This window comes from Loxodonta africana, chromosome 14 (genome assembly GCF_030014295.1).
Source record: "Loxodonta africana isolate mLoxAfr1 chromosome 14, mLoxAfr1.hap2, whole genome shotgun sequence".
Classification (NCBI taxonomy): domain Eukaryota; kingdom Metazoa; phylum Chordata; class Mammalia; order Proboscidea; family Elephantidae; genus Loxodonta; species Loxodonta africana.
The window spans coordinates 54388446-54409869 of NC_087355.1; the positions used below are offsets into that span (position 1 = coordinate 54388446).

The following is a 21424-nucleotide window of genomic DNA, read 5'->3' on the forward strand; positions in this document are numbered from 1 at the left end:
CATATTATAGTTTTTTAGATATTTTATAGCCTTTGCTGAAACTGATTACACCTCAACAAAAAGAAAACAAATCCTCACAAGTGTACCAATAAGCAACATCATGATAAACGGAGAAAAGATTGACGTTTTCAAGGATTTCATTTTACTTGGATTCATAATCAACACCCATGGAATCAGCAGTTAGGAAGTCAAACAATGCATTGCGTTGGGCAAATCTGCTGCAAAAGACCTCTTTAAAGTGTAAAAAGCAAAGATGTCACTTTAAGGGTTAAGGTGCGCCTGACCCAGGCCATGGTGTTTTCAGTTGCCTCATATGCATGTGAAAACTGGACAATGAATAAGGAAGATGGAAAAAGAGTTGACACCTTTGAGTTATGGTGTTGGTAAAGAATGTTGAATATACCATGAACTGCCAGAAGAACAAACAAATCTGTCTTGGTAGAAATACAACCAGAATGCTCCTTAGAAGCGAGGATGGCGAGACTTCGTCTCACATACTTTGGACATGTTATCAGGAGGGACCAGTCCTTGGAGAAGGACATCATGCTTGGTAAAGTAGAGGGTCAACGAAAAAGAGGAAGACCCACAGTGAGTTGAATTGATACAGTGACTACAACAGTGGGCTCAAGCATAACAATGATCATGAGGATGGCACAGGACCAGGCAGTGTTTCATTATGTGTTGTACACTGCATCACTGTAAGTCAGAACTGATTCAACAGCACCTAACAACAACAACAACAGAACACTGATACTGAATTCTATAATCCTGTCACCTGCCAGTGGATTCCGACTCATAGTGACCATATTGAACAGAATAGAACCTCCCCATAGGCTTCTAAGGTTGTAAACTTTAAGAAAGCAGATGGTGACATATTTCTCCTGTGGAGTAGCGGGTGGGTTCCAACTGCCAACAGTTAACAGCCAAGCATATAAGCACTGCGCTACCAGGGTTCCTTGAATTCTATAATAAGAAGTATATATTCTTATTTATTGGTAAAATAGAATACAATTCCTGTATTATAAATATTCACTACATTTATGTTACTTATACCCTGTTTACTTAAAAAAAATCATATTAATTTCTACAGGTAGGAATGAAGTGTTCCTTTTTGTTTGCTTTTAAACTTATGACCTACCCAATGGGATGTTAACTGTATTACTGGAAGACTTTAAGTAACAAAGAATGTTTGTTCCAAAAGTTTAGTTGTAAAGTGATTCATGATCAAAATACATTTTCCTGAAGGAGTCATTTTATAAACGGTAGTTGGATTCTGAAGTCCAACTACAAAAGCCAAATTAACCTATAAAGTACACTACTAATAAAAGTAGATCCTTCCTTCCACTTAATGTGCCGTTAATACCATGAGAGTAGTAAGGGGAAAAAGAAAAGAAAAGAAATTGACTATTTCAGCAGATCAGTGGGTTTAAATATAGAAGAAAAAAGCAAACCATGAAAAATAGAAATAATCTAAGGAATAATCAGTCCACTCATTCAGCAGACGTTTATTGAGCACTTATTAAATATCATCCTCTTTAGATCTGGGTTCCTGTCCTCATGAAACAGAACCTTTTAAAGGATTATATAAATATTCCTGGTTAGAAATGGATTACGATCATCTAGGGAAGGAGTGCAGTGGGCAAGAGGGCCACTATTAAGTGAATTGTCTCCAGGATACCCTATTCCCCCTCATTTTACTTTCTTGTATGGCCTTAAGTTTCACATTTTAGAGATTAATTTCTATTAACAAACATCCTCTTAAGGCATGCAAGTATTTTTGAGAGTGTTATTAAACCAGTACCCATTTACTCTGATTTAATCTGCTTGTTTTTCTTTTGACTCCCAACTGACATCAAATATAATGGGGAATTGGAATTTTCATTAGGATAGAAGGAAGATAGTTTGGGAGCATGAAATCTTTTGAAAGGGAAGGTTTTGTGAAACAGTCTTGGTGAGCTGCTTTTAGATGAATTCTCAAGGTGAATTATCTTGGAAAATCCTTGATTTAGTAAAACAACAGTTAAGAAGTTAGTAGATTTATAGTTTATAAAACCAATTTGGAGTAATAAAAAGTAATGAAAATATTAGCAGTTTAATGAGGATACTATTTTTGTTTCCAGTGTTGTATATTTTATGTCATTTAGAGTGCACTCAATGCAAATGTATTATTTAGGTCTTAGTTCAAATGTACCTTTTCAAAATTACCTTTTTTATTAGCTTTCATGTAGAACTTGATGAAGTTGTGGTATCTGTATTGTAAGATCATAGTCTCTATGAATCATTTGGCTTCTTAAGATCAAGGATCATGTTTTTTCATTCCTGTTTTCCTAATCTGTGTTATATCAGAGCCCTGGTGGCCAAGTGGTTAAGAGCTCAGGCTGCTAACCAAAAGGTTGGCAGTTCAAATCCACCAGCCACTCTTTGGAAAGCCTATGGGGTAGTTCTACTCTGTCCTATAGGGCTACTGTGGGTTGGAATCAACTCGACGGTAGAGACACACACACACACATCTATGTTATAATGTGTGGCATGTAATTCTTACCTAATAAATGTGTTTTAAAATCATGTATGAGTTAATGTATATAATCTATGCCTCTCACTTTAAAGCACAGACTCCCAAAGAGTAAGTTAACTTTGTAGGTTCAAATAACTAATTATAGCAAAAGTTGAACTAAAAAACCAGATCCCTTAATTCTGGTGTCTTTATGTGGTACTGCTACCATGCTGGAATATTTTTTTAGTCATATGTCTAAAAGTAATGACAAAAGTATATATATATCATATATATATATAGGGTATCATGTAGATTAATAGTATATTTCTTTTGAGTGCCCTGCTTTGTACATTTCCAACTATAGGAGTAAATGGTTTTATGTAATAATTGTAATGGTTTATATTGTCATAAATTTTTCTGTAGGTTTAAATGTAAAAAAAAATAGTTACATCTGCTTGTTCAATCATAAAACATTTAGGAGAACAGATCAGTTTCTTTATTTACTACAATACTCTTCCCTTTCTGGTTCCAGCTTAGAGTCTACCAGATGCCTTGTGTAAGATTTGGAAGGTGGAAGAGAAAGAGAAGCCATTATTGTCAAGCAGTAATTGTAAACAGGCTGATGAGCAGATGTGAAAGTCCTAGTGCTCCTGGGAAAGCTTCTGTTAATTGATCACCCCAATGCTGTAGGCAGCTGAGATAATTGGTGGCAACTTCTCTATGACTTTTGAGATTCAAGCATTTTTAAATGAACATTTCGAGTATCCCTGCCTTTGCTTCTGCAGGCTAAGATCAGCAGCATTAATTTTCTTGGCCTTCATTCTGCTAGCCATTTCAACAGTTGTGTAGCTTCTCATTCCTGTATTAAAACCCTTCCTATCTGGAAAACCTCGAGAGACTTCTGTTTTCATTAATGAACCCTGATTGATACATTGGCAGACTGTAGTCCAGGTATGGGGGAAAAGGGATTCGATGACACAGAGGAGACTTTAAAAGGGAGTGATGATGTTGTTGGGTTGGGTTATTTCATCATGTTCCTTCTCTACATCTGCTCTTGGGCCAAAAAAAATATTGTCTAAGAAGTTCACAACTGAGCTGTCTAATCTTGATCATCTTAAACACTTCAACAGACCCCACTTTCTCATTTATCTCCTGTTCATGTCCTGGCGAAATTCCCATAGCAGTTGTTCTAATTCTTTTCTGTAATCTTCAGCATTCCAGTCCCATTACTTCTTATGGCTAGTAGTTGATATTATCCCAGTTCATGCCAGAGAAGAGGACAGTGTGAATATTTTGTTGACAAAGAGTATTATGTGTGATTGCAAAGTCTAGTTACAGGTTGTACCAGTGTTAGTAAGACATGTTGAGAATTTAAGACGCCGTCTCTTCTTCTGAGGCTGGAAGGAAATCTGAGGGGTCAGATGTTGAGACTGAGTAGAGATGTGTCACCAGGATGGCCTTAATCTTAATGAAGATGGAACAAAAATATCAGTCTTTTCTGACTTCTAAGGTAGTGGTGATGAACAAATTGCTTTGTAATCTGGAAAATGCAAATGGTGTTTATTTAAATTGTTCATATCAAATTACAGCAGTAAAGAAGGGTTGGAGACATGATAAAATGAAGGTTGGGGTGAACCAAAGCTGGGAGTGATCTAGGTAGATGCTGAATGAAAAATGATTAATTTTTAGGAGCCAATATTTAGTTTCAGTTAGAAAGTATTAAATTCTTGAACCAAGTAAGTGTGGCTTCATTACCTTTTCAAGCAACTTTCTTAGCCAGGTTTCTGGAAGAGAGAAAATGGAAGGAAGAATATTTCTAAGCTACTGATTAACAGTTGGGGGATAGCCGAAGTGTAGCAAGCCCCACAAGGAAGTTGGAATGAAGGCTGTTTTGCAGCAGTTGAAGGTGATATTGATTATCTGCTTTCAGAGTATAAGTATGTTTTATATGTAGTGTGTCAAGTGTTTAATAATGACTGCGAAAGTACCTTTTAAGTTAAATATTTGAACTGAGTAAAATGAATACTAGTAAAACTTTTGTTGTGACATGTCTTTAAAACGAAATGAGAAAAAAATGAAACAATGGAAGTATGTGAATTTATCCAACATCCTACCAGTGAATCAATAAAATATAAAATTGTTTAAATGTTGCCCTTCTCACCTTTCTTTTCCTTTGGTTACTTAGGAAAAGAAGTCCATCAGTGTCCAGAGATCAGAATAGAAGATACGACCAAAGGGAAGAAAGAGAGGAATATTCACAACAGTATGCGCCTTCAGATAGCGCAATGCCTAGATCTCCATCAGATTATGCTGATAGGCAGTCTCAACATGAATCTCAGTTTTATGAAGAATCTGATGATGTGAGTTATAGGGACTCCAACAGGAGAAGTCATAGGCGTTCCAAAGAGTATATTGTAGATGAGGAGGAGGATGTGGAGAGCAGAGATGAATATGAAAGACAAAGAAGAGAGGAGGAGTACCAGGCACGCTACCGAAGCGATCCAAATTTGGCCCGTTATCCAGTAAAGCCCCAGCCCTATGAAGAACAAATGCGTATCCATGCCGAAGTGTCCCGAGCTCGGCATGAGAGAAGACATAGTGATGTTTCTCTGGCAAATGCTGAACTGGAAGATTCCAGGATTTCTACGCTAAGGATGGAACGACCATCAAGGCAAAGATCTATATCTGAACGGAGAGCCGCCATGGAAAATCAGCGATCTTACTCAATGGAAAGAACTCGAGAGGCTCAGGAACCAGGTTCTTATCCACAAAGGACCACAAACCGTAGTCCTCCTACCCCTCGGAGGAGTCCAATACCCATTGATAGACCAGACATGAGGCGTACTGACTCATTAAGGAAACAACACCACTTAGATCCCAGCTCTGCTGTAAGGAAAACGAAACGGGAAAAAATGGAAACGATGTTAAGGAATGACTCTCTCAGTTCAGACCAGTCAGAGTCAGTAAGACCCCCACCACCAAAGCCTCATAAATCAAAGAAAGGAGGTAAACTGCGCCAAGTTTCATTGAGCAGTTCAGAGGAGGAATTAGCTTCCACGCCTGAATATACAAGCTGTGATGATGTTGAGATTGAAAGTGAGAGTGTAAGTGAAAAAGGTAAGCGCTCTAACCAAATATTTCTGCTGTAATTTATTAGATAAGGATTTTACTTCTGAGTAAACATTTAATAATTAGCTATTACTACCTTTGTTTTCCAAGTCGTTTAATAATTTTGCTCATGTGAAAAATATTTCAAGTTAAAAAAAAATAAATATCTTTTGTTGTTCATGTATAAGAAAAGTCTACTGATTTTTTTAAATTGTGGGTTTTTTTTTTTTTTTTGGTGTCATATTTATGAATTTTTTGTTGCATCACTTGATGGCATATGTTAAAAATATTTATTAACTGTAGCTTTAAAAACAGCATTTATTTTTGTGTCTTATAAAAGTAATAATATGTTGACTACAGAACATCGGAAACATTCCAAGTGTAAAAAAGGCAATGCAAGTTATCTATGATCCTTTCCCCCAGATATAACCATTGTTAACATTTTTTATATTTTCTTCCTTTTTTCTATGCATGTGTATTTTACATATTTATAAAATTGGTATCATACTATATATAATTCTGTATCTTCATTTTTCCAATTAATATCATAAGCTTTTTTTCATGCCATTCAATGTTCTTTAGAAATATGTTTTTAAATGGCTGCACTAATACTCTATCGTAAGGATGTACCACAAACTGTTTAGCTATTCCATTGTTTGGAGACCTTACAGTTGCTTCCAACTGCTAGTATAAATAATATTGTAATGGTTATCTTTATGCATAATTTTTGCCTACACCTCTGGTTATTTCACAAAAGTATATTCATACTTTGGACTCTTTTAAGCTTTTAATGCAGATTACTAAATTGTTTTCCAGAGAAGTTGTAACACTTTATATTCCTGCCGGATGTGCTTGAGCTCTCAGTCTCAATGCAGCAAATCTTTGCCAGTTGAATAAGCCACAAAAAATGCTCTCTCTTTGTCATTTGAATTTGAATTTGATTGTGAAGTTGAATGTTGTATATGTTTATTGGCCATTTAATATCTTCTGTGAATTATCTCTTCATTCATTTTATTCCCCTTGCCCATGTTCCTATTGGATATTAGTGCTTCCTTTATTGATTAATAAGAGCTTTTTATTATAGTCAGAATTTTACCCTATTTAACTGTCATTTGTTCCAAATATATTTCCCATTCTGATGTTTAGTTACTACTTTTCTTTGGTCATTCAGAACTGTTTTGAATTTAATATAGCCAAATCTTTGTGTCTTTGGTGAGCTTCTGCCATAGCTATCATCCTTACTAACTCTTTATTCATCCCCAAATAGTTAAATATTCAACTATATTTTATTCATGTTTTTTTATTTTTTTAACCTTTAACTCTTTAATCAATTTGGAATTTATTTTGGTGTGAGTCCCTCCTCCTACACAATAATTTTCTAATATCATTTGGTAAATAATCCATTTCCTGTTTATAAGAATCACCAAGAATCAGTAAGAGAAGTCAAGATCAGCTAGATATGAAATTAATATAGAATCACTTTATACTATACCAAAAATAGCTAGTTAGAAAATATAAATGAAAAGTAATTCCCATTCTGAAATAAAAGCAGAAAGTGTAATTTAAGAATAACTATCAAGAAATGTGGGGGCCTGCAGGAAGAAAGCTACAAAACTTCACCAAATAGCATAAAAAGAACCTGGGAGCAGAGGTTCATTTCATGATCCTAATTGGGAAGTCTAAATACTTTAAAGATGCACGTTCTTTCTAAATAATTTCTTAGGATTAATAACTTTCTAGTCAAATTCCAATTGAACGATTGGAGTATTTTATTTCTGAAGCTAATCTAGAAGAAAAAAACCTCGACTATTATTAATAAATATCCTTAATAAAATGACAATAACTGAAAGTGTAATACTGTCAGAAAATTTGACATACAGACCAATGAAATTATAACATAGCATATTAAAGCATTCTTGGTAAAATAGAGGGTCACCAAAAAAGAAGAAGACCCTCAACGAGATGGATTAAGACAGTGGCTGCAACAATGGCCTCAAACATAGCAACGATTGTGAGTATGGTGCAGGACCAGGCAGTGCTTCCCTCTGTTGTACATAAGGTCGCTATGAGTCAGAACCGACTCGACGGCAGCTAACAACAACATATTAAAACTAATAAGTGATTTTTAAAAAACACCACAAACCAAGGAGAAAGAGATAATTACTCAACAAATGGGCTTCATAAAAATGCATATATTGTTGAAAAAATCAAGTTAGAGTCTCACTTCATACTACTTGCAGTTAAATGATAAATTCTCAGGAAATCATGTTCATTAAAATGCAGTTATCTATAAACTGTAGGTTTTAATCAATTTTATCGTAGAGTATATAGAAATTTTATTTTCTAGAATCTGTACTATTCCTTAAATATATTTATTAATCTTTAGTTTGGTCATTTTTCATATTTGCTCTAGGGTATCATAGTACTAAATGATAAGGAAAAGTTGGTTTTGTATCTTTAGTGGTTTAGTTTAGAATCCATCTAGGAGGTAGTTCTGTTACCCTTTGTTAATGTCTTCACTTTTACCACATAAATATGTAAAAAGAAAACAAATAACAAAATCAAAATGCATCAATGCAATGTTTGAAAGCTTTTTATATTTTGTATCCTTCTAAGGGCTTATACTTTGTTTCAGGATTTTGAAGTATTGACTTGTAAAAACTGACACAATTAAAAAGCTATGTGTAAATTAAATTAGAATCACATTTCCATATCTAAGTAATACTATTTATAGAATATAGAAATATACTACATGTCATTCATATAGGTATTCTTCTCTGATTTGAACTCCTAGTAGAGACTTTCTCACCTATCAATTTATTTCAGAGTATGGTTTCGGCTAATGTGTGTTTCGTGTGGACACACACACTTTAATTCAGCTTTGGAGGAATAAATCTAAAGACAATAATCCTTTCCTGTTTTATAGTAGTTCTTAAAGTGGAATTCATTAAGGAGAAGTTGTAGCTGTTGAGAGACTGGAGTAGTATGGGAAAAGATTGAGTCATGTCATAATAATTTCATTATTAGAGTAGCATTTTTGATTATTTGTGGAAAAAGTGCCTGTCTGATTAGAGAATCAGCGACTTTTAAAAGTATCTGACATTGTGATTCACAGCTATCTTTGGTAGTTAACCTTTAACATTTTCCCCGAATAACTAAAGAAGTTTTATTAGTGACATTTAAACGTATCTTCCCTGTGTATTTATATGTGGATACATCATTCTGTTTTGGGCCAACCGACTTTTAAAAGCTAGTCATCCCTTTGCTTTATTATCTCTAGGCTAAAAAACTTCAAAAGATATATTTTAAAACTCAGGATTTCTTACTTTTCTGGCTCTTTTCATTGTTGTGTACAACCTTTCAAAAATGTGCAAAGCAAATTTAGGTCAAGTAATCTCACTTAAAGAGTTAGTGTATAGATAGTACCAGGCAACATTATCATTGTAGAAGGATTATTTCCAGACCTTCGTATGTAATAGTATAGCTTTTACATATTGGCATCTTTTTTGTTTTTTAAATAATAGAATTCCATTGGTCATCCACATAGTTCACTCTACCATTTTCTGTTTGTCTCTCTGATGTCTTTTTGGCTGGGCACTTTATTCATATCTTTAGCCTTATTGGCATTTTGATGTCTTTTGCGCTTATTCATTTACCACCTTGGATCTATTTCATTATTTTAAATATGTGTATAGAATTTCATTCAAATTTGTAATAGATGCCATTTTACTTACTATGTTCTGATAAGTGATGCAAATATTTACAGTTCAGGAGTAACTAGCCATTATTTGTGTAACACCACGAGGGAGGTTTAAAACATAAGTTTTGGAGCCAAAGAGGACGATAAATCCTGGCTGTGTCTCTCACTAACTGCGTGACCTTTTCCTACCTGTTCAACTACTCTAGGTCTGATTCCTGATCTGTAAATCAGAAAAACAGTGTTTTTTACTGCTTGTTTATCAACCTCAGCATTGTTAGTATCTATAAGATGTTTAAAAGAATCCCTGGCTTCTACCCTTAGATGCCAGTAGCATCTCTCCCCACACCCCTTCTGGAATCCAAATATCTCCAGACGTTGCCAAATTTCCCTTGTAGAGCGGTATTTCCCACCCCCAATCTCCTATCCTCTACTCCTTCACCTGTTCTCCCTCCACCTTTCAGGAACAATTGAGAGAGAGGGTGTTGTTGTTGCCGTGTGCCCTGGAGTTGATTCTGACTCACAGGGACCCTGTAGGTTGGAGTAGTACTGTCCTATAGGGTTTCCTAGGCTGTAATTTTATGGGAGCAGATTGCCTGGCCCTTTCTTCAGCAGAGCCACTTGCTGTTGTTGTTGGGTGCTGTCAAGTCAGTTCCGACTCACAGAGACCCTATGTACAACAGAACAAAACACTGCCCAGTCCCTTGCCATCCTCACAATCATTATGCTTGAGCCCTTTGTTGCAGCCGCGGCGCCAGTCCAAAGTTTGTGAGATGCTGTCTTCTGCTGCTGGGTCTCTACTGCTGGCCTCTCGTTCTGTGGTGGTGGGTTCCTCCCCTCTGCTCTGGAATTGGCTCTCTTTTAAGGCAAAACTGACCAATTCCCTATCATGAAGTTCTGCCCAGTCACCTGGATGGGAGTTATACAAATCCATGGCTAGAAAGGCCACACAAAAGTAATAAATCACACCATGCTATGCATAGTGAAATTTATCCCCTTGCATAGTATCTAATTTCTTGTGATATTTACGTAATGAATTTACTGTATGTTTGTGAAGAACATAGTCTATTGAAATGATAATGTACATTAACAATTGGAGGAAAATGTTAATTTATAGTATTCAAGATAAATAAAATGCATTAGGAATTCTGGAACCAAGTGGACTCAAATTTTTAGAATAAATTGTAATAATAAGAATATTTAAAAATTTTTCTTAGCTATTTTATTACAACATTCTTGAATAAATTTTTTAAAAGTCAGAGACTGAATAATTTCTTATGTATTCACTCCATTATTGGTAAAATATTTTTATCGTAGATTATTACCCCAATTGTAACATCAATTTTTGAGCCTCACTCTTGAATAATACAAAGAACTCATACTGAAGTTACATGGATATAATTAGTTAATATGTTACTATATTAGGCAACATTATAAAACTATTTTATCATGTCTTCTAAAAATAGAATACTTTTAATGGGAAATCAAGTTCAGAATACCTATTATGCAGCTGATTTAGGACTTGAAATTACATAACATAAATGTAACTAGATTAAGAAGCTAAACTAGCTCAAAGTTAATTTGTAAAGTATATAACCAGAAGGTAGATTTGCAAATAGGAATAAAGGAGAATATTTCATTTCCTGATAAATTGCAGCTTTAAAAAAAAATTTAAGATTGATAGTTCCATCTCTTGGCAAAAATATTTCCTTAACTAATTTTGGATTAAATACCATGCTAAGCATTTGCCTACAGAAAAAGGATTGCTTTTAATGGAAATTTAGCACCCAGGTAAGTACCAAGAAAAAATATTTTACAGATTTCAGTTTGTGGATATTTCAGACAGTGCTTAGCTATTTGAATGGAAAATTAAAAAGCAAAATTAAATTATATACTTGTTGAAGTTAGTTTGGAATATGATAAAATGTTAATTTTTCACTTAAAGTCTATGAATTAGAATTAAGTAGATCATGCCTAGGTTCTGATATTTAGTAAAGCTTTAAAAATTTGGTGATGAAATTGTTAAAAGGTTAGAAAAAATATGGCTTTGTGAAGAACATTATAATGTTATACAGGCCAATTACATTTGAGTTGAAAAAGCATTGAAATAACAGGTAACTTAGGTTTAAACCAATTGAATATTCAAAAAGTATGCAGTAGATTCACCCATCCATTCATTCTTTATTTCATTCAGTTAAAATGCATCAAATGTCAATCATCTTTAGTAGTTGAGTGCAAAACATTCAATATAAAAGCATTTTTATCACCCTAGAATTCCAGTTTTGAAGAGCCAAAAGAAGAAATTGGGTTATAAATTTGGCAGCATTTATGCTGGCTGATTCATCCAAGAAAATTGCATAAAGGGTAGACTTTGATTTTTGTTAGCCTGTGCTAGAAGCATTAAGCAAGTATAAGGTTTCTAGAGCTGATTTCGCAGCAGCAGAGCCTGACTCCTTATCTCGGCCTCACATTTGGGATATACAGTGTAGCTTTACTGCATGTGGGTAAGTACCCATTTAATAGGAAGTTCCAATTGCAAGGATGATCAGATAATACACAGTTTAGAGAAGAGGCTGGCAGTGTGGCTTGTGAGGCCAAGCTAGCCTACAACCTGTTTGTGCATGACTTGTGTTTTCAGCAAAGAATGGTTTTTATATTTTTAAATGATTAAAAAAAAAAGAGAAACTTAGTTAAAAAAAGAATAATACTTGGTGACATGAAAAATTTTATAAAATTTAATTTTAGTGTCTATAAAGTTTTGTTTAGACACAGCCACACTCATTTGTTTATGTATTTTCTATGATTGCTGTTGCACTATAAGGGCAGCGAGGAGTAGTTGCGACAGACCACATGTGCTCTCATCAGTTTGCACTGCTGTTCAGCAGACTACAAATCACAGTGATGCATTTATAACTCAGCAGTGTTTTGAGTGCTATGTGTATCGCCATACTGCGGCGTTTTTTTTTTTTTTTTTTTTTTAACCAGTACATACCCATCACGTTGTAATAAGAAAGGAAGAGAAAGTGAATTTTGAATGTCACACTTTTAAGGCACATTGGAGTGTGGGTCATTTTGTTATAGAATTAGATGGAAAAGTTTTGTGTTTATTATACAGTGATCCTATGTTGTTGTTAGGTGCCAGCAAGTTGCTTCCCACTCATAGCGACCCTGTGTACAACAGAGCAAAACACTGCTCAGTTCTGTGCCATCCTCACAATTGTTGCCATGTTTGAGGCCGTTGTTGCAGCTGTTGTATTTATCCATCTCTTTGAGGGTCTTCCTCTTTTTTTTGCTGACCCTCTACTTTACCAAGCATGGTGTCCTTTTCCAGGTACTGGTTCCTTCTGATAACATGTCCAAAGCACATAAGATGAAATCTTGCCATCCTTGCTTCTAATGAGCGTTCTGGGTGTACTTCTTTCAAGACAGGTTTGTTCGTTCTCCTGACAGTCCATGGTGTATTCAATATTCTTTGCCAACACCACAATCCAGAAGAATCAGTCCTTCTTCTGCCTTCCTTATCCATTATCCAGCTTTTGCATGCCTGTGAGGCAATTGAAAAACCATGGCTTGGGTAAGGTGGCACCTTAGCCCTCAAGTTGACATCTTTGCTTTTTAGCACTTTAAAGAGGTCTTTGCAGCATATTTGCCCAGTGCAGTACATCGTTCGATTCCTTGACTGCTGCTTCCGTGGGTGTTGATTGTGGATCCAAGTAAAATGAAATCCTTAACAACTTCACTGCTTTCTCCATTTATCATGATGTTGCTTATCAGCCTAGTTGTGAGGATTTTTGAGACACTATTTATAGCTGTGCTGAAAGGATATGACATACATTGACATCACCAGATTTATCACCTATCGCAGTAGTGCCATTCATAGGGAAGCAAAAGTCAGAAAATTCTGAAAATTTAAAACAGAGTATGTCATTATAGCAAAATTTCCTCACAAAAATAAAATATGAAAATGAAGCTGTAATCAGAGTAAATTTCCACATACTTCATTTGTTAACCAATCCAAGAAAGATTTTTACCAGTGGTAAATTAATTAAATTTTTGAATGCAGCAGTCAAAGTAATGTGTCCAGAAAAAATAAAACTTGTTTAAGGTTACTAGCCTCTTGGCAAAATCAGTTGCTTGAAAATTTGACAACATTGGTCAATTAAAAAACAAGGCTAACTATTTTAAGTAGTTTTTCTTGGTTCTTGATAATGTTGACAGATGTTATCAATACTGTCTAGTTGCTTATCTGAGGAGTCAATGCACAGTTTAAAGTGATTGAGTAACTAGCCTGTATGAATAGTCTGCGTGGAACAACCAGAGGTGAGATTATTTTCAAAGCAGCCGAGAAAACACTAATTTAGTACACTCCAGAATGCAATCTGCTGAATTGTGCTACAACTAAAATATGAGTGGAACAGAAGAAGGCTTGAAAAAGGACAAATGTATAAAGCTTGTGAAAATGTAAGGTGTTAAAAGCCTATGGTTATTCATTGTGTTATTCATCAGCTGGTACTTAACAGGAAAATATTTGAACCTATCATGTGTTATTGAACCATTAGCATCAGTGGTGAACTTCATTTGCTCTTGGGGACTTAGCCATTGTCAGTTTCATGAATTTTTGTCAGAAATACAAGCTGAATATCCTGCCTTTCCCTACTGCAGAGCAGTTTGATGGCTTAGAAGTAGTAAAAGTTTTTAGCATTTTTTTTTAAGCTCAGAGTCAGTACTGAAATTTTTCTAAATGAGAACTGTCCTCAGGCACTATTATTGAGCAGTGAATGGCTTTTGAAATTAGATTTTGTTGTAGATCTGATGATATTTTTCAATGAATTACTGTTTTGCTTCATAACTTTAGGTTAATCTAAAATTATGAGGCAAAACAATGATTATAAGAGAAACTTATACTGCAGTGAAGTCATTTTGATAACTAATGTTATTTGAATACATTTCTCATGATGTCAGAAGTTAAAACAAAAAAAGCAAGATCTTCATTTTCACATAAATTTGCAGTGGAAATACTCTCAGAACTCCAATTACAGTTCCATCAGTGTTTATCAGACCTCAATGCAAATGTAAAGAAAATTTTCATATTTCAAAATCCATTTAACTGTGCAGTTGAGGAACTTCCATCTAACTTTCAATTAGAAGTGATTAATCTGCAATGTAATGTCCTACTAAAAGGCAAAATATCAAGAGAAGAATTTAATAAAAGTCTGTAAATATCTTCCAAGTAATGAATATGTTCCGTTAGCATCATATACTTGTGAATTGATACCAGTGTTTGATAGTACCTGTCTGTATGGAATGACAGTTTTGGAAGATGAAATACATTTTATTAGAGATCAGCACTAACAGATGAATATTTGCAGTCCGTTTTGATGATAGGACACTTTAACTCTGAACCCTAATTAAGTGAAATGTCATCCTCCAAATTATATTCAATTACCATTATTACTCAAATTTAAAATATAGTAATAATCCAAACCAAAACCCAAACCCATTGCTGTCGAGTAGATTCCAACTCATAGTAACCCTAAATTTGTCTTTGTTCCTGTTACGTAAGTGCCTACATAATAGTCTAGATTCTCCTTTTTGCCCACAAAGCTGAAAATATTTACTATCTGCCCCTTACAGAAAAAGCTTGTTGACCCCTGATTTACAGTACTCGTTGTTCATTTTAGATAGTTATCTTGAGGTCAATTAATGATATTTTCTAAAAACCAGTAAATATTTTTTTAACTTTTAAAAATATTTAGATGTTATAATTCATTTTCCAGCTGGACATATATTTTCTTTAGAATTTAAGTTACATTGCTTCACTTGTTAAAACAAATTTTATTGTGGTAAAATATATATGTATAATTATTGAAATAAATGAATGTTCTGTGTGAGTAGGGAGTTTGCTTTTTGTTGCTTGTTTTCACTGATATGTTTCTAGCACCTAGAACAGTTTCTGGCATATAGTAGCTCAGTAAATATTTGTTGAGTGAACAAATTAATCATTTAAAGAAATATTTTGTTGGATTTTTCCCTGGAATCTAAGGCATTAAGATTTTCTTACTACTGGGGTTGAGGGGTGAGGCAGATTACCCTCTACCCTATTAATAGACCTAAGATTTTATGACATATAGTTACCATTATTTCTTTGTTCTGTTAATAGTCTTTTTAATCCTGTACACACACACACACACACACACACACACAATGACCATTTATTGTTTTAGAGCTGGATACAAAACTTACTATCATTATTTATCTGTCTCAGGGTTGGCTACCATTAGGCATTTAGGTTACTTCTGGTTCCATGTGACGGGAGAAACCTTTCTTCGATATATTTTTATTTGAAGAAAAGAAATTATCAGTAGTTCACTATTCTGGAGCAGTTAATCTAGTGACCTGATATCCTGGGATTAAACTGTCTGTGCTTTGAGATTATAAGTGTCACTTTTCTTTGCTCAATAATGCTCAGTTCATCCTGGATAAGATGTGAAATTGTGTTTGAGAGATGGCAGTTTTGTGGTTAGGGTTGATATTGGCAGTTGTGCCAATTATACTGTTTTTCAACTCCAAACTTGCCTTTCTGTACTGCACTTTGACATGCTGGGGGCCTGGAACTCTGCAGGCCACATTTTTACTTTGCCAGCTTCTCTTTGCTAGATTATGACAGTAAGGGGCGTCAGAGGAAGATCATAAAGCTGGAGGAAGAAACAGGTGGTAATTACTTCGTATTTGTTTTACAAGATCTTCTTGTTCACTTTTTGTCTATTTCCTGTTCCTGTGAGTGGCATGCTCCTAACACCCTGGCGGCAGCAGTTCCTCTCTGCATGAACCCTTGAATTCAGTTTGCGGTTTTCCCAACGTTTGCAGAACCAGCCTCTTGCATTCTTGCTCAGGGACACCAGTTATCAGCTGAGTAGTGCCCCATATCAGACGGAGCCTCACAGGGTCTATCCTATGAGTACAGAAACACCAATACCAGCTAAGTATGAGCACTACTTCCTCAGAGGTCTGAATTTTAGCTCCTTAGGGACACTTCTCCTAGCTCCTGTTTTCAATCATTTCAACCATTTTACTTTGTTCTCTGAGCCCTAGGGGCGATAGCTACTTCGTACAATTGTTATGTTTATGATAGTTCTTTTTATCTTTTCATTTATCTAGTTAACATGCCTAATGACAATTCTTTGTATTGAATTTTCTCTGTTCAATAACTGGTGTTGTTTCTGTCTCCTGACTGGGCCCTGACTGATATAAAAATCAGCACCAGAAGAGGTTCCAGGAATAGACCCTCAAAGATGGGATTTGGAGATGGGTTTGGTCATATTTTGGGGCTTTGTACTTTGTTTTGGAAAATATATTAGCCCCTGCCTCTTTTCTCTTATTTGTATCTTCCCTGGATTTCTATAGTTAGATTGACTAGAATTGGTCCAGATATAGAATGAGTTCTATACGTGATAGAATGAGAATATGCTTAGCCCCACTGTCTGACCTGATTGAGAATTAAATCATGCTGCGCTTATCTTAATTTTGATAATGATTTGATGTTACCCAGAAAGAATTTAATTTTCAGGTATTACTTTTTACCATAAGTGATAGAAGTGGTGATAAAGTGTTAGACTTACGGAGGAAGATGTCAGGTATGACTCCTAGATTACTGGAGTAGTTTAGTGGATGGTGTTATCTTTTACTGAGATGAGTGATTTGGGGAGAGGGTAAGATTCGAGTGGAAAATCAGCAGTTATGTTTCAGACATAGTACTAGCCAAGACTCTTTGAATTGCAAGTGAGGCAAACCCAACTCACACTGACTTGAGCAAAGAAGGGAATATAGTCCATCACAAAACAGAAAGGCCCAAGAACTTTTCATTAGGAACAGCCAGATCCAGTGCACAAATTATTTTTTAGAAATCTGCTTCTATCACTCAGTTCTGCTTTCTTCTTTGTTGGCCTCATTCTTAGGCATAAATAGTCTTAACAGTTTAGACTCTAATGGAAAAAGAGCTTCTCCTGCTCCTTCTAATACTTCTAACAAAAGTCTTGGCTTTATTCTGGACTTTTAAAAGTACTGGGCTGATATGATTCATTTGTACATCCTTGAGTTAAATGTGGCAAGGGGGACAACTTAAGTGGATTGTCTCGGAACTAGTCGTGTGCCTGTTCCTGAATCAGAGGGAGGGGGGTGGATAGAATCAGCGTCATTTGAACCAAATGGAGTGAGAGAGTGTAGGAAGGGAATGATTTCCCAACGGATAGTTCAGAGTATGCTGCTACCACAAGGAGGATGAATGGATACGAGGCAGGAAAAAACAACAGATGTCTACTGCTGAAATATGAACTTTGAAATGCTGAGTTATAAAAGTGGAGATGTCAAGTAGTAGTTAGATATACGGTTTAAAGTAGTACTCTTTGGTGATATAAATTTTGGAGTCATAAAACCATGGGATTTAATTAAATTATTTAGAAGGAGAATGGAGAGAGAATAAGAGAGGATTGGGACTGAGTCGTAAGGAACTTCAACAAGTAATGGAGAAGAAGGAGCCTACCAAGGAACTTGAAAATGTAGCCAGTGAGGTAGAAGGAAAATTGGATACAGAGAAAACTGGGAAAGAGTGGTATTGTTGCAACTGAAAGGAGAGTGTTTTATTAAGGGAGAATGATAAAGTATGATTAATGCAGAAATGCAGAAGTCGTTCTGCAGGTGAAAGATGTGGCAGTCTGCTTCAGTAAAGATGACAGCTTTGGAAATCCTATGGGTTGCTATGAGTCGGAATCACCTTGACTGCATACAACAACAAAACATCTATTGGATTTGGCAATATGGTGATGACCTTGACGGAGGCTGTTTCAGTGTGGTGATAAGCATGGCTTATAGACTGGATGGAATTGAAAAGTGAATGAGAAGTAAGGAAGTGAAGATGGCACATTTACACTGCACAGGAGTGACCCTATATGATCCACAACAAAAGGCATCCATAGTATGGGGAGGCTTGGTTAATATTACTGGGGGGTGGAAAGAGGAGGCATGTTTCAGAGCACAAAGGCAGCTCAACTTATTGCCATACATCACAAACCCATTGTCCCTGGAGATGCTTATGTATCTCTTGTTGTAAGACGTAGCTCGGTTAAGAAATCTCTCAGGAGCAGATAAAGTAAGCCTAGTGTATTAAAGTTTAAGCATGGACTCCTACAGTACAAAGAACTCAATGAAATACAAGAAAAGGTTTAATTTCATTGGAATTTATGATACTCCTGATACTTCTTGAATTCAAATCTTGAGGTATATGATTATATTACTTAAATAGTGGAATGGACTATTGAATAAAAGCAGGATCTATGGAAATTTTTAACTTCAGTGAATGAACAAGAGGGTAAGAACAAGTTAGACTTTCTGTATGATGAAGGACATCAGGAAAGAAAGAAACTAAAAGAGAATAAAAAGAAGGATAAGAATTTTATAAAATAAATGGGTAAAAGTGGAATGCTTTGCAGTTTCTTCAAACCAAATGAATTTTAGCTATGATTACCTTTTTACAAAACAGTATCTGTGTTCATATATGTGTGCGTGTATGTAGGAGTAACATTGAAAGAGTCAGAAGATAAAATTCCATATTTTGGTCTGGCAAATGATTGGACAAACCACTTTATTTGAGTACATGCTATTCTGTATATGTTCAGAATTTTTTTAAAAGAAAATCTTTGGAACCTCTTATTCCCATGGGATTACTGCCCTTTCTGTAATTAAGGATACCTAAGGTTTGATTAACTTAGAATTTGGGTCTCATATCCTAGTCTTGAGATAAAATAAGGGGCAACTTTCCAAATATTACTGAGGAAACAGGAGATATGGTTCTTAATTTCAAACTTTAGATGTATTTGCCCAAAGAAATAATAATATAAATGTTAATAAAGTATACTTTTAATTCATTTTAATCTGCAGATTTAAGAAGTACTTGGAATCCGGTGGTGTAAAAGACATGTCGATTTTTTTTTTTAATCTGGGAAATTTAAAAAATTTCACTTTCATTTTTGAAGGACAATTTTTCTGGATATAAAATTTTTTGCTTGGCGGTCCATCCCCTTCCCCTTTTAGTACTTTAAATGTCATTCCATTTCCTCTGGCCTCCACTTTTCTGCTTAGAAGTAAGCTGCTAAATATATTTTGTCCCCCTTACTTGGCTGCTAACCAAAACGCCAGCAGTTCGAATCTACCATCTGCTGTTTGGAAACCATATGGGGCAGTTCTACTCTGTCCTTTATGGTCACTATGAGTTGGAATCAACTTAATGGCAATGGTCTTTTTTTTAAAAAAAAATACATGATGAGTCTTGTTTCTTGCTGTTTTGTCTCTGTCTTTGGATTCCCACAGTTTAATTATGATGTGTCTAGGGTGAGTCTTTTGTGTATATCCTACTTAGGGATCACTGGGCTTCTCTGATCTGTAGTTTAATGTTTTTCCTTAAGTTTGAGAATTTTTCAGCACTTGTTTCTTCAAGCATTTTTTCCTGCCCTTTTCTTTTTCCAGGAGTCCTGTTGCATGTATATTCATATGCTTGATATTTCCCCACAGATATCTGAGGTTCTTTTAACTTTTTTCAGTATTTTTTTCATTCTGTTTATTAAAGTGGGAACTTTATATTGATCTGTGTTAAAATTCACTGATTCTTTTCATCTCCCGTCTCAAATCTCCTGTTGAGCCTGTATAATGAATATTTCATTTCAGCTATTATATTTTTCAACTCTAGAGTTTTCATTTGTTTCTTTTTTACAGTTTCTGTTTTATTACTGAGGGTCTCTACTTACTGAGTCGTTGTCATATTTTTCTCTAATTCTTTGGCATGCTTTTCCTCCATTTTTAAAAGTGTATTTGTAATAAAAAAAATTTATAATAGCTGCTTTGAAATCTTTGTCTGCCAAATTCAACATCTGAGCTCACCCACAGTCAGTTTCTTTGACTGCGTTTTTTTCCTGGTTATGGATCCATTTTCCTGTTTCTTTACATGCCACATAATTTTTGGTCAAAAACTGGGTATATTAGATAATATTTTATAATAGCTCTGGATTCTTACTTATTTTCCTGGGGATTGTTGTATCTTTTCCTTCTTTCTTTTTTAGAAACTTACCTGGACTTAAAGTATAGAGTCTGTCTCCTCTGTGGTATATATCCACTGATATCGCCACTCACTTTTTTTTTTTTATTCTCACATGTATTTTTAGTCCAGTTTCCTAGGAGTCACTTCTGTTTCTGCATAGCTTCATTGTCAGCCAAAGATTTGGGCAGAGGTTCAAATCTCTTAAGCCTGTAAGGCTTCCAGCCTCTGCCAGTCAATCTGTGAATGGTGTGGGGGCACGTTCAGAATTCAGCTGGTTCTCAAGTCACCCTTGGGTTTTACTTCTGCTGGGCTGTCTTGAATCTCCCCTGCACATGTAGTTCCCCAGTCAGCCTGAAGTTTTTAGAGAGCTTATCTAACTTTTCTGTGAGTCTCTCATTTCTAAGATCTCCCTGTTAAATTTCTCACTGTGTGCCATTCGCTCCATGTGGGACTGTAATATATGGCAAGAAAAACTGCAGGTTTTCCTTGTTTACTACCTAATGAGTTTGCTTATTTTAGCTGACAAAGACATGGGTTTTTACCACCGTCCTAAATCAAATTTGTCTTTCTGGCAGCAAAGCTGCTGAGTTGCCCAGATAGTCCCACCCTTATAAAATTATTGAGCTTGCTTATAGACCTCGGGGTTTATGGGAGCAGACCTGGGGAAGAAGATAAGAAATTCCTGTTTTTATTATCTGCAGTTCTTACAGTTTTTTTGAGAAAACTCTTCAGTTTATTGTCTGCTTTGTTTGATTTTCAGAGCTAGTTATTGTCTTTGACAGGTTTGTCCAGGCTTATACTTGGTTTTCCTGGAGAGAATTAGTTGACACTTCATGCCATTATAACCTGAAGTCCTGCCATTCTCATAATTTTGTGAGTCTGGAGTTTAGGCAGGGTTCAGCTGAGTAATATTACCTCTTCATATGGTGTTGATTGAGGTTAACTGGTCAAATTTAGCTGGTAGAATGGGTGATCTGAAGAGTTTAAGATACTGTCTCTTGCATATCTGGCACGTTGGCAGGGATGATTAGGAGACTTT

General features: G+C 35.3%; 1 protein-coding gene across 1 annotated transcript in view; it reads left to right on the forward strand.

The window, feature by feature from the left end:
• RIMS2 (regulating synaptic membrane exocytosis 2) overlaps window positions 1–21424 on the forward strand; it is a 404721-nt gene that overhangs the window by 52829 nt on the left and 330468 nt on the right. The window contains exon 2 of the mRNA XM_064267988.1: window positions 4680–5611. Within this exon, the coding sequence (XP_064124058.1) occupies window positions 4680–5611 (932 nt within the window). The remainder of the gene's footprint in view (window positions 1–4679; window positions 5612–21424) is intronic.